This window comes from Ipomoea nil, unplaced genomic scaffold, assembly GCF_001879475.1.
Source record: "Ipomoea nil cultivar Tokyo-kokei standard unplaced genomic scaffold, Asagao_1.1 scaffold2159, whole genome shotgun sequence".
In the NCBI taxonomy this organism is placed as follows: domain Eukaryota; kingdom Viridiplantae; phylum Streptophyta; class Magnoliopsida; order Solanales; family Convolvulaceae; genus Ipomoea; species Ipomoea nil.
In genome coordinates, this window is record NW_017618587.1 from 1,453,385 (window position 1) to 1,466,910 (window position 13,526).

At 36.2% G+C, this 13,526-nt stretch overlaps 1 protein-coding gene and 1 pseudogene across 2 annotated transcripts; both read right to left on the reverse strand.

The window, feature by feature from the left end:
* Window positions 1–4,165: 4,165 nt before the first annotated feature.
* Window positions 4,166–8,666, reverse strand: LOC109149507 (7-deoxyloganetin glucosyltransferase-like). 2 transcript variants are annotated; one of them, XM_019297304.1, is made up of 3 exons: window positions 8,058–8,666; window positions 6,502–7,446; window positions 4,166–4,208 (listed from the first exon to the last, which is right to left on the reverse strand). In XM_019297304.1, exons 1-2 carry the CDS (start codon window positions 8,653–8,655, stop codon window positions 6,503–6,505), a joined length of 1,542 nt encoding a protein of 513 aa, XP_019152849.1. In that variant the 5' UTR covers window positions 8,656–8,666; the 3' UTR covers window positions 4,166–4,208; window position 6,502. The 2 variants fall into 2 exon arrangements, with proteins under 2 accessions (XP_019152849.1, XP_019152848.1); XM_019297303.1 differs by having other exon boundaries at window positions 4,178–4,271; window positions 6,565–7,446.
* A 1,061-nt stretch (window positions 8,667–9,727) lies between these two features.
* LOC109149510 lies at window positions 9,728–12,555 on the reverse strand (annotated as a pseudogene).
* Window positions 12,556–13,526: the final 971 nt, after the last annotated feature.

Genomic DNA, 13,526 nt, shown 5'->3' on the forward strand with positions numbered 1-13,526 from the left:
TAGATTAAGTCTTTGTTTTTACTTGAACTGGTCGTTGCCCGTTCTTATTGTTTTTTTTTTTTTAAATAAATTTATTTGTAAACACACGGTTAGTTATTGAATTATTTTATTTTATTTTTATTTATTAAATTTATAATTATCAATTAAACTAAATTTTTATAATTATCAATAATATTATTATTAACTTTATAATATCAATAGCATTGGATCAATTTATAATTATTATTACAATTATAAATTTTACAATGCTAATAAATAAATAAATAAATACACATGTGACATGGCCATGGTCCATGGATGGTACGTACGTAGCTAGAGATATTGAAGGCACAAGTTGATGGTGTAGTGATCGAGCCTCAGTGGAGGCGCTATTGACTCTTTGTGCTTCACTCAATTGATAAAGTAGTTATGAACAGATACTGCATTGTAACAAAACCAGTAGTAGTCAAAAAAAAAAAAATATTATCAATGATTCAGATCTCTATAAACCAATTGGACAAATGAAAATACATGGCAGACTGCCAAACAATTGGCAAGTTGATGCATTAAAGGCACTATAAGACACATATAGTCACTAGTCTGTGTCTTAAATTATATTGTCCCAAACCACAACGGTACAACTAGTCTACATGATGTGTGGTGATGAGGGTAACACTTGACAATTTCAATTCATTACTTGTCTCATATTTTGATCCAACAGGATAATGAAACAATTTTAAGTGTTACTTACTATGTGAAAGGAGAAGATGATTGATGAATTTTTCTATGTTGATGTGAGATAAGCCTATTGGATTGGTGTCGGCACCTTCCTTATCCAACTTTTTCAATTCCATGGCCTTTCTCTTCATCTCTCTTCCCTTCTCACTCTCCATTAGCTCTCTCACAAGCTTCTCAACTTCACCCCTCTCCACATTGTTGTCAATCTCCATACCAATCCCCCATTTAGTACACGAATACCAGCAAGTCGTCTGCTGGTCCGCGAAGAACGGCCAGCACAACATTGACACGCCATTGCATATGCTCTCGAGAGTCGAGTTCCATCCGTAGTGCGTCAAAAATCTCCTGATAGTATGGTGGCCCAGGACCTGTTCCTGCGGGCACCAGCTAGAAAGCATTCCCCTATCTTTAGTCGTTTCCTCCTTGAATTCCGGTGGGAGCATAGCTGCTTCCCCGGTGACCATGTCCGACCTCACGATCCACAAGAAAGGTTTCTGGGAATTTGCTAATCCCCACGCGAACTCCACAAGCTGGTTAGGTGTCATCACGGTTATGCTCCCAAAAATTACATACACAACTGAGTTTGGTTCTTTGGTATCGAGCCATGGCAGACAGGTGGATATTCATTTGAATGATATGTATATGAATATATAACTTTTACTTTGAATTCTAATATATGTGAGATTCAATATCTGATATCTGGACCGAACTTGTATTATGATGTAACATAATTAAAAATATTCAAACTAATAATCTATTGAGTTCAATCAAAATCCAAAACAGTATATAGAGTTTAATTCTTAATTTTGATAATGTAAATAATGTCTAACTTTAAAGTGTAAGCAAATAAATCATGTTTAAATAAGTAAAGGAAGTAGAAATTATAAAAGATACTGATAAGTAAAATAAGATGATAATGAATGTAACCATAGTAATGTGGTTATGATGATATATAACTAAATAGAATATGATGATTCTGTTTTCCATTTCGAAAATAGTTTTTAAGTGTGTTCCAAATTTTCAGAAATTATTTTCAGTTTTCAAAAATTAAAAAATGTGTTATTAAACATATTTTTTGTTTTCCATTTTTCAGAAATTTTCAATTAGTAAACGCCCATTTACTTTTTTTGTTTTTTCTCATTTTTTCAAGACTTGCAATCCTTATTAATCTTCCAAAGATTGCAAGTCACGTCATATTTTTTAAAAAGTTTAATTTATAAATTATGTTATGTCACTTCAAAAGGGAGTAAATTTTAAAGATAGGAATAGCCCAAGCAAATTCAATTACATAATTGTCTTATAGACGCATATATATCAACTTAGCCTGACTTGCTCAGTGCATGCGAACTTAGTAAGTCATATATCAAACCTCGCTCATGACCATCTCTGGTCAATTGGGTTGTTGAAATATTGATTTTGTAAGTTTATTGTTTATATTATATTATTATTTATTAAGTTATTAGTTGAATTGTCTTATAACTTATTTTGTAGGCGCTTTAGGCGGTCAATTTTAATTTTAATTAAAAAAAAAAATTAGACGTCGACGCTTAGGAGGGAAGTAGCGTTCCAAAATAAGCTCATAGCTTCCTAAATTTTTTATTTTCATTTTATCCTTATTATTTTAAAGAAATGACATAATTTACTCTTCCCAATTAAAATCATTTTCTCTTCTCCTTTATCCGCAACTTTCACCGCAAATTTTATTATTATTATTATTATTATTATTATTATTATTATTATTATTATGAGATTTGCAATAATATTGCTACTTTATTATGAGATGCTAGATCATGATTATGCTACTAGTTTTATTTCAAAATGTTAATTTTTTTTAAAGACAAAATATTAAATTTTAATAGGTAAACAAACTAATTTAAATTTTATGAAGATGTCATTTTTAGTCTTTTTACCTTTATCAGCTTATCAAAAAGCTAATTTTACCAAACGCTTTCAATCATAACAGCTAGCTTAACAGCTCTTCAGTTTTCACCTCCAAACTTATAGCTTTCAGTTCTTTTTCTGCTTTCAGCTCATAGCTTATAACTTTTTAACTAAATTTGTCAAATAGAGTCTTAGTGTGAACTTGTGAGACAATAGTGTGTGGTATCTATATTTCATATTATCTATACAACATGTGCCAAAATGACAATGCAAGGTAGGCGTACTATCTCTTATATTTATTTTTTTTTAAAAAAATAAAATTTATGGTCCCCAAGTTATAACATCACAATTAATGTCTATGATGTGACTGTAGATTTATAAAATTTATACTGTAGATTTATAATTTATATACTGCATATTTATAATTTATGTACTATAGATTAATAATTTCTAAATTGTATATATAGTTATCAAATTATGAATTTACAGTATATAAATTATGAATGTGCAATATAGAAATTATGGATATACATTATAAATTTTATGAATCTACAGTATAGAAATTATGAATCTACAGTATAGAAATTATGAATGTGCAGTATAAAAATTATGAATCTACAGTACATAAATTATGAATGTGCAGTATAGAAATTATGAATCTACATTATAAATTTTACGAATCTACAGTATAGAAATTATGAATGTATTAATTTTTTATTTATTTATTTTTAGTATATTTAAAGTTAATATTTTTATTACAAAATATTAACTTTCATTATTTTATAATTTATTACAATACATTAAAAATAATCTTTTTTTTAAAGGATTAAAAATAAATCTTTAGTATATTAAAAATGAACATTTATTAGTGATTCACTTGCATATAAGTCATAATCTATATATATGGTATAATTTGCCATAGTGCGGTTTTGTCAATAGCTAGAGATTTTGAAGGCACAAGTTGATGGTGCAGTAGTCGCCTGGTCAGCTTGGTTGGTTGGTTTGGGTGCACTCGTCAATTATATATGTAGTCGACTCCATCTTGATTTTTGAATAATTGTTTTTAACTTGTCCCATGCATTCCGCGATTACCATTTCAAATGGGTGGTTATCCCAATGATGGGACGATTCTTTGGAGTAAAAATGTTTGAAAAAGTATAGAATAAATACTACTTTTTAAAGAATAATGAGTATTTCATTTTTTTTTATTTATTATAACGTGCGTGAGTAAGCTAACCACAACAAATCAAACTTATGACCTAGTCATTGTGAACTTGTGTTCAAATATTATCAATTGGTTTGTTCATATATTATCAACGATTCAAATCTCTATAAACCAAGTTGACAAATGACAATACAGGGTAGGCTGCTAAACAATTGGCAAGTTGATGCATTAAAGGCGCTAAAAGATACATATATAGTCACTACTCATCAGTCTCTTAAATTGCATGTCCCAATGCAAGTCACAACATTATAACTAGTCTATATGATGTGTGGTGATGAGGGTGACACTAGATAATTTCAATTCATTATTTGTCTACAAAAATTGAATTTTTCTCGCTCTAAAGTGTCATATTCTGACCTGATAGGATCATGGGACAATTTTGGGTGTTACTTACTATGTGAAAGGAGAAGATGATTGATGAATTTTTCTATGTTGATGTGAGATGAGCCTATTGGAATGGTGTCTGCAGCTTCCTTAACCCAAAACCCCCTTACTTTCCAATAGTTATGCAGTGGAACCGTGTTTATTCATAATTTTTATACCGTACCGTAGATTCATAATTTGTATAGCATAGAAATTATGGATCTACAGCATAAAAATTATGGATCTACCCTTGTGTTCACCATGCGCATGGTGAACACATTTTCACAGCATAATTTGCGTTCTATTTCCGTGCCCATCCGATGTGGGAAGCAGAATGGGGCATTGAGCTCCCCTTTAATTTAATGAGAGAGCTCAACGCCCTCTTCTTTATTTGTTTTCGATGCGGGATCAATTCTGATCCCACATCACTTTCCTTTTTTTTTTTCTTTTTTTTTTTTTTAAATTTTGATTATTATTATTATTAGTATTATTACTGCTGCTGCTGCTCAACGCCCTTTTCTTTATTTGTTTTTGATGTGGGATCAGTTTTGATCCCACATCACTTTCCTTTTAATTTTATTATTATTATTATTATTATTATTATTATTATTATTATTATTATTATTATTATTGCTGCTGCTACTGCCACTGCTGCTACTACTACTACTACTATTAAGAATGTCCTTTTGAGTCTTTTACGAATTAACAACTAACATGAAACATTTAATTTTACCAAACTTTTTTTACAAATTGCTAATACAATCCGTTGGTCAAATCCGCTAACGCAATTTTCAATTCTTTATCAGCTAACACAAACCGCTAACCGCTGATTGCCAAACAAGGTCATTATGTTTTTTTTTTTCTTTTTCCAAAATGACAAAATTGCTATATATCTAGACAAAAATATATCATTTTTACAAATGAATTAAGATAGGAATTGATTACTATAACTAAGTTGCTAGAGAACGAGCACATTTGCCCAATTTATAAAAATTCTAAACAATAATATATAAAAATCTCTAAAGTTACAGCACCGCATGTGTACATCTACACATTAACTATTACTTTGAGCAATTACTTTCTCAATTCAAGAATGATAACATCAACGAGCATAGACGATCCAAACCATATATTCAATTGCACTATATAACACTCCGTATTTGATGTTATAATTTAAATAATTGTACTGTATATCGATCCAAATATTCTTAATATATTATACCAAATCCATTCAGTGCATCGCACGGAAAAAAATACTAGTTTTTACACAAAAAAAAAAAAAAGACTAATTAATCAAACAATCATTGATTATTTAACCAAGTCAAACATCTAATAATAGTCAAATAAACTAAAATTGATTGATAAATTAACTATTTTATCAAATGAGGCCTTTTATGAATGTGCTATTTGAATTATTAAACCAGTTAAATTGTACTATAATCCATCACATATAAATAGTAAGAAAAAATAATACGGAGTAACTAACTTTGATAACCAGTTCCAATAATAGGTACAAGCATATCATTAGAGTTGGAAAATAGACATTTTTATCAATTTAAAATGGTAGGCTTAAGCCATTCGCACTGCTGAAATGTTGTTTGCAATTTTATGTGACTTTTTTTTTTTCGACATGTCTTCTCATGTAATTCTAACAATAGCGGAATTGCATTTGTTGCAATTCTGTTGTCAGAATTGTACAATTGGCTCTCCAAACATAAATTTATTATTATTACTCCGTATTATTTTTGAGTAACGAGAGAAACTCGTAGCTAAGAGAACTCTAATCTCTATAAGGTTTAATACCCAATGATTTTTAGTGATGTTATAAACAATACTTGACTCATATTTGTGTAGTTGACTGGTTTCTCTTCTTGGCACATCCTCTTGTACAAAACAAGATTTGTATTAATAGGGACAATCTTTGGTCAAGTTAAGCAATTGGTCTAATATCATAAATATTCAAGTTCGATTCTTAAGCTGATTTCCTTGAATTTCACTCAGTTTACATAACATCTTATGAGCTAGTCATTGTGAACTTGTGTTCAAATATTATCAATTGGTTTGTTCATTCATTATCAAGTATCAACCATTCAAGTCTCTATAAACCAAGTGGACAAATGACAATAAATGGCAGGCTGCTAAAGGTACAATATAATTGGCAAGTTTATGCATTAAAGGCACTTAAAGACACATACTCACTAGTCATCAGTCTCTTAATTAAATTGTCCCAAGCCACAACAATAAAACTAGTCTACATTATGTGTGGTGATGACGGTGACACTAGACAATTTGTCCCCAGAAAATCAATTCTGGATGTTACTTTCTATGTGAAAGGAGAAGATGATTGATGAATTTTTCTATGTTGACGTGAGATGAGCCAATTGGAATGGTGTCTGCAGCTTCCATTGCCAATTTTTTCAATTCCATGGCCTTTCTCTTCATCTCTCTTCCCTTCTCACTCTCCATTAGCTCTCTCACAACCTTCTCAACTTCATCCCTCACCACATTGTTGTCAATCTCCATACCAATCCCCCATTTAGTACACGAATACCAGCAATTCGTCTGCTGCTCTGCGAAGAACGGCCAGCATAGCATTGGCACGCCATTACATATGCTCTCGAGAGTCGAGTTCCATCCGCAGTGAGTCAAGAATCCTCCGACAGCCTGGTGGCCCAGGACCTGTTCCTGTGGGCACCAGCTGGAAAGCATTCCCCTATCTTTAGTCTCCTCCATGAACTCCGGTGGGAGCATAGCTCCTTCCCCGGTCACCATGTCCGGCCTCACGATCCACAAGAAAGGTTTCTGGGAATTGGCTAATCCCCACGCGAACTCCACAAGCTGGTTAGGTGTCATCACGGTTATGCTCCCGAAATTTACGTACACAACTGAGTTTGGTTCTTTGGTGTCGAGCCATGGCAGACAGGTGGAGTCTTCTTTCCAGAGGTTTGATGCGATTGATCTTACGTTGTCGTCGTCGTCAAACTGTGTGTGGAGCAACGGTAAGGGGCCGATGGCGTAGACGGGTGGAAGCATGGATTGAAGGGCTGTTAAAATTTCATGATCCAATGCGTCGAATGTGTTTAGAACGATTGCAGAAGCCTTTTTGGATCTCTCCGTTTCTTGTATGAGAAAGTTGAGCATGATATCATTTGGATCTGTGGTTCTCATGAAACTTGGAAGGTCTCTCAGACGTATGCCTTTCATGCCTTTTACCCAATCCAACTCCGTCTCCAGATACCCATTTGTTAAGTAACCCTCATCTGAAAGAAAATTTTGTTGTAAGTTGCAACTTGTAACACTTAATGATAGTTTGGCAAAGGACAACAAGTAGGTAAACAATCTTAGGTTATCCTAGTTGGTAAAGGATATCAGCAAGATAAAACAACTAGTCTCCGTGTGGCTCAGTAACTTCTCAAAGTGATGAGGCTCCTTGTGCGCAATAAGCAAAGGTCTAGCCTATGTGGTTCAGCTGAGTTACGACCATGACTTATATCCTCCCAATGCTTTGTTGGGCCGCGGTGTGGGGACGTTGAAGTTGGGGATTCAACCTTTTGGAAAGAAGAGATAAAACAACTAGGTCACTGGCCTTGTGATTTTAGTCGTCAAAGGACAACAACTAGGTAAACCACCTTCAGATACAATAACCAGCAAATGACCACAAGGAAGTAAGACATACTAGATTACTGGTTTTGTGACTCTAACGGCCAACAAAGAGGTAAATCATCATAAATTACTTTAGAGGGCAAAGAACGTAACCACAAATAGATTACTCATAGTTGAGGGAGAAGCAAAGTTAAACTTGTAACCTTGTAATTACCCGTGAATTTGCTATTTTGCCCAGAAATTTGTTAAGGCTATAGATCGTACATACCTTTGAGTGGCGTGTAGCCCTTGTCGACGAGTTGGGAGTAGTGCATCACACCCATGAAGCCAGAAGCACTAATTGGCCAGAACAGGACGTCAGGGATGCCAAGTTCCTCGGCGGCGGCAAGGGTGAAGCTCATAATCCCGTCGGAGACGATGCACGACACCGGCGGCACGTTAGTCGCGGCGGCCGTGTGATTAAGCCTGGCTAGAAGGTCCTTGAAAGGACCTAAACAAGTTGTAGCAGTAGACACACAAAGGGAGGGAATGTCTTGGGTGGCATCCACGTCCGAGGGCGGAAGGCCGTCGGGAATGGTCTCGAACCGGAACGACGGCAGGCCCCGGAGAGATTCCGGCCCCCTGGATCTCTGTAGGCGGCGGTGGTTGAATTCTGTGTTCACAAAAGTTATGTGAAAGCCTTTGTTGTGGAGAAGTTTGGCTAGTTTCAACATGGCGTTTATGTGGCTTTGGGCTGGGTATGGTACGCACACTGCATGGGGCTTCTTCTCAAATTCACAGTTATTTGAACCCATTTCCCTCTTTCTCTCTCTACTTCTTGATTGGTTTGAGACTTTTATTTGAGTTTGTGGAAGGAAAAAGGGCATTCATATTTATAGGCAATTGAAAGATATTTGTGGTTTGGGAATTGAATTTCTCGATCACATAATCTTCCTGGGTTGAAAGATATTTGTTTATGAATATGTACAAGAAGGTTAGCCGCCGGTCCACTCTGATTAGTGTCATAATACTTAGCTTCATGGCAAGTAACTAAAATGTGGCGCACTCTAATTGATGAATCAAGTAGGCAGTTGCGTGGTAACTATGGCGGGCTATTGCCGTAACCCAATTGCAGAAGTAGACCTAATTTTATATGTTTAATAAAATTGATTTTGGGATGTTTGGTAAATTGGCTCTTAGCTGATTAAGCTAGTGTGTTTGATTAGTTGATAGCACTAACAGTTTATTGTAGAAAAGTGTTTGGTAAATTAGTTGTTAGCTGTTAGTTGATTACATACAAAATGACTTTCTCAACAAAATTGATTGAAAAAATTACTTTGAGTAACTTTTTGAATTCTTACATTTTGAAACAATAAGTTGTTATAAAAAGCTAATTAACAACTATTAATAAAGTTGGATTATTAAATTTTGTACCTTACGGGTATGATCACTATTAGTTGTCTTGTATGTTACCAATAGAATGAAAATAAATATTATGGTCATGTTTGGTAGCATAGTTAACTTATCAGTCAATTTTGACTTATTTGATCACTCTTAGCTGTTTGACTTGGTTAAACAGTCTGTGTGTTTAGTTAATAAGCTTTTTGTAACCGCTTATTCCTTAAAACTTTAAAATTCAAAAAGCTATTCAAACTAACTTTTTCCATCAATTTTTTAGAAAATAAATTATGCTTTAAAGGTCATTTATCATTTTCCAAACATTAATATAGTATATAACTTAAAATAAAATTGAGATTGATGATGACAATAATAATAACTCGACATTATTATACGATTTTCACAATAGACCTGCTACTTGCTTAGATTACTCCAAATAATAATAGATTAAGCATACCAATTATACCATATTCCAAGTTATAATAAGATACAATAAGCAACTATATATTTTAAAACTTTACTTATTACTTATGTGAAGGTTTGATAAGAGAAAATTCCGTCTTTTGTGGGCAAGTAAATGGCGGTTGGGTCTAATATTTGGGAGGAAGGAGATGAAGATTGATGAGTTTCTCTATGTTGATGTGTGATGATCCAATGGAAGAAGTTGCAGCTTCTTCAGCTAACTTCTTCCATTCCATAGCTTTCTTCTTCATCTCTTCTCCCTTCTCTCCCTCCATTAACTCCCTCACAAGCTTCTCAACTTCATCCCTCTTCACATTGCTGTCAATCTCCATGTCAATCTCCATTTACTGCAAGCATAGTGGCAATTGGTCTGCTGCTCCGCGAAGAACGGCCAGCACAGCATTGGCACCCCGCTGCAGATGCTTTCGAGAGTCGAGTTCCATCCGTTGTGGGTCAAGAATCCCCCGAGGGCCGGGTGTCCCAGGACTTGTTCCTGGGGACACCAGCTCGAGAGCATTCCCCTGTCTTTAGTTTCCTCCACGAACTCCAGTGGGAGAATCGCCGCCTCCCCAGTGACCAGGTCGGGCCGGATGATCCACAAGAATGGTTTCTCGGAGTTCGCTAATCCCCAGGCGAACTCCGCGAGCTGGTCTGGTGTCATCACTGTTATGCTGCCGTAGTTTACATAGACGACCGAGTTTGGCGGTTTCGTGTCCAGCCATTCCAGACAGGAAGTGTCATCTTTCCAGAGGTTTGATGCGAGTGCTCTTACGTTGCTGTCTTTGACCTGTGCCTGGAGGAACTGTAACGGGCCGACGGCGTAGACCGGCGGGAGCATGGACTGAAGCGCCATTAAAGCTTCATGCTCCAACGCGTCAAAGGTGTTGAGAATGATGGCAGAAGCTCTTCTCGCTCTCCCTGTTTCTTGTAAGATGAACTTCAACATGTATTCATCTGGATTTGTGGTTCTCAAGAAAGATGGAAGATCTCTCAAACGTATGCCTTTCATGCCTTTTACCCAATCCAACTCCGTCTCCAGATACCCATTTGTCAGGTAACTCTCATCTGAATGAAACATTGAAAAAGACCAGAAAAAAATCAGTAATTTGAGGTCACTATGGACTAAATCCTGCCCACTGATTAAGAATGACAATGGGGCGGGTGGCTGCACGGGATATATCCCCGTCTTTGCACCCGCATTTTCAACTCACTCCTCACACTCGTGTGGGTAATTAAAATTCTATCCTATACCCGCTCTGCAGGTATTTTGCGAGTGCCAGTAATATTCAATCTGCAACTCTAATTATTAATATTACACTCAAATCTAATAAAAATCTATACTACAATTTTAATTATCACATGCATTTTTTTATAAGTTTGAATATAACTCTAAAATTTAATAAAAGCAAATGAATTGAAGTTAGTTTTTAATTGGAACTAAAATTGTGTTGGTAGTATAAATTGTATTAAGTATTTACTCATGTTATTTGTGTTGTTCCTATTCAAATTTCATAAACAAAAAATTAAGAAGTTTAATTCATTATGCATTTTTAATTATAAAATATACATAAACTTATATAATAAATAAATACTAATAACAATATATATAACTGCATGGGCGGGTACAGGGCGAGGAATACACATGCGGGTATACAAATTTTCCCTATACCCGCACCCCACTGTTGTAAAAATCGGCCTAGGCGGCACCTAGGCGCTGGCGCCCCTAAGCCATTCCGCTTTCACTACTAGGCGCCCAAAAATCGGCTGGGCGCCTAGGCAGCGAAATCGGTCAAAATCGGCCTACTCGACCTAGGCGGCCAAGTCGGTCGATTTCATCCGATGTCGTCTGGTCCATCCGTACGTAGACTAGTTTGATACTTTGAATCTTTGGATGATTGAAGTATTTGAGTATTTCATATTTGAGTATTTTTATTTTTTAATATTATTTTGATGATGCCTTATAAAATACCATTATTTCATTTATTTGGATGTGTTATTTGATTGAATATTGAAAACAAACTCATTAAAATTGTCAAACTACAAGTCTCCCACTATTTTTTTATCGCCCACCTAGCTTCCGCCTAGGCGCTAGGTGCTGCCGTGGTGCCCGACTAGTGCCTAGCGCCTACTTCAACCATGCCGCACCCATTACTCAAATTGTGCGGGTATTTTAAAACTGTAGGGACTGGGATGCGGGTGAACTCATTGAGTGAGAGTAGAATTATCATTCTTAACTATGACTCTAAATAACAATGGAATAGTTAATCAGCTCAAATCAAGAAGGTTAATACTCCGTATATCCTTTTGTTGGGATTGAAATTGCCCAAATTAATGATTTTTAGCGTTAATGAGAAGCAAGAAATTTGTTACCTTTGAGAGGGGTGTAGCCCTTGTCGAGGAGTTGAGTGTAATGCATGTAACCCAAGGAGCCACAGGCGCTAGTAGTCCAGAACAGGACTTCCGGGATGCCCAGCTCCTCGGCGGCGTCGATGGTGAAGCTCATGATCCCGTCGGAGACTATGCAGGACACCGGGGGGGCGTTTGACGACACGGCGGTGTCATTAAGCCTGGCAAGAAGGTCCTTGAAATGGCCTAAACAGGTGGCGCTAGTGGACTCGCAGAGGGAGGGGATGTCCTGGGTGGCATCCGCCTCCGACAGGGGAAGGCCGTCGGGGATGGTCTCGAAGCGGAAGGACGGCAGGCCCCGGAGAGATTCCGGCCCCAGGGATCTTTGCAGGCGGCGGTGGTTGAACTCTGTGTTGACAAAGGTGATGTGGAAGCCTTTGTGATGGAGAATCTTTGCTAGTTTTAGCATGGGGTTGATATGGCCTTGAGCTGGATACGGTATACACACTGCATGGGGCTTGTCTTGTTCAGATCTTAGAGAATCCATCTCTCTCTCTCTCTCTCGTCAAGAAAAGTTGTGATTTCTGCCTATACATGATACGAGTATATCCACACTAGAAGAAGGTGAAAATCAAGAATTGGGAGAAAGAAAAGAAACAACCCATGCTACTATGCCAAGGAGAAAACGAAGGAAACCGGCATGGATGGTTGATTACATTTGTTAGACTAATTTTATTCGTAATAGGATACATTAGTTTAGTCCTAATACATTATTATATCATATTAATTAGGAATCATAGTCCTAAGCATAATAGGAGTAACTTAGTATATAATCACCCTGCATGCTAGGGGGAAAGACATGCGAATTATTATTATCTTTTTCTTCTCTACTCTCATCTTCCTTCTCTGAAATCTCTCTCTCTCTATCTCTCCCTCTCTCTCTCTCTCTCTCTGATTTTTCCCCTCCCCTAATTCCATCTGGAGTCTGCACCCACTCAAAGCGGTGCCGGCTTGATACGGGTTCGTATCAATTGGTGCTTTCATTGAGAGAACTCATCTTTCTTGTTCTTTTACACACTCAAAACTGTAATCCTACTTCATTATGTCAGACAACCAATCCACATCAACAACTCGTCCTTGGGAGCAGGCAATTGCCGAATTTCAAAAAAATTATGATAGACAAACTGTTACAAATCACCAACTCATTCAACAACTCATTACCTCCGTGTCACGGTTGGAAACGATGGTAACAACAAATAAAAATGCAGCAGTGCAACCTCAAACACATGGAATTTTAGGGCCTCCACCTGATAATCATCTACAACCATCTTTGCAACTGGAGAGTGGCCAAGGGACTCAACGATTTCATATGAAACTTGAGTTACCTCGCTTTGATGGCTCAGACCCTCATGGTTGGATATTTAGAATTCAAGAATATTTTGATTTTTATGATACACCCGACACACAGCGATTGCGAATATCAGGATTCACAATGGAAGGGATTGCTTCTGGGTGGTATCAATGGATGAAAAGGAATGGAATGTTAACTACA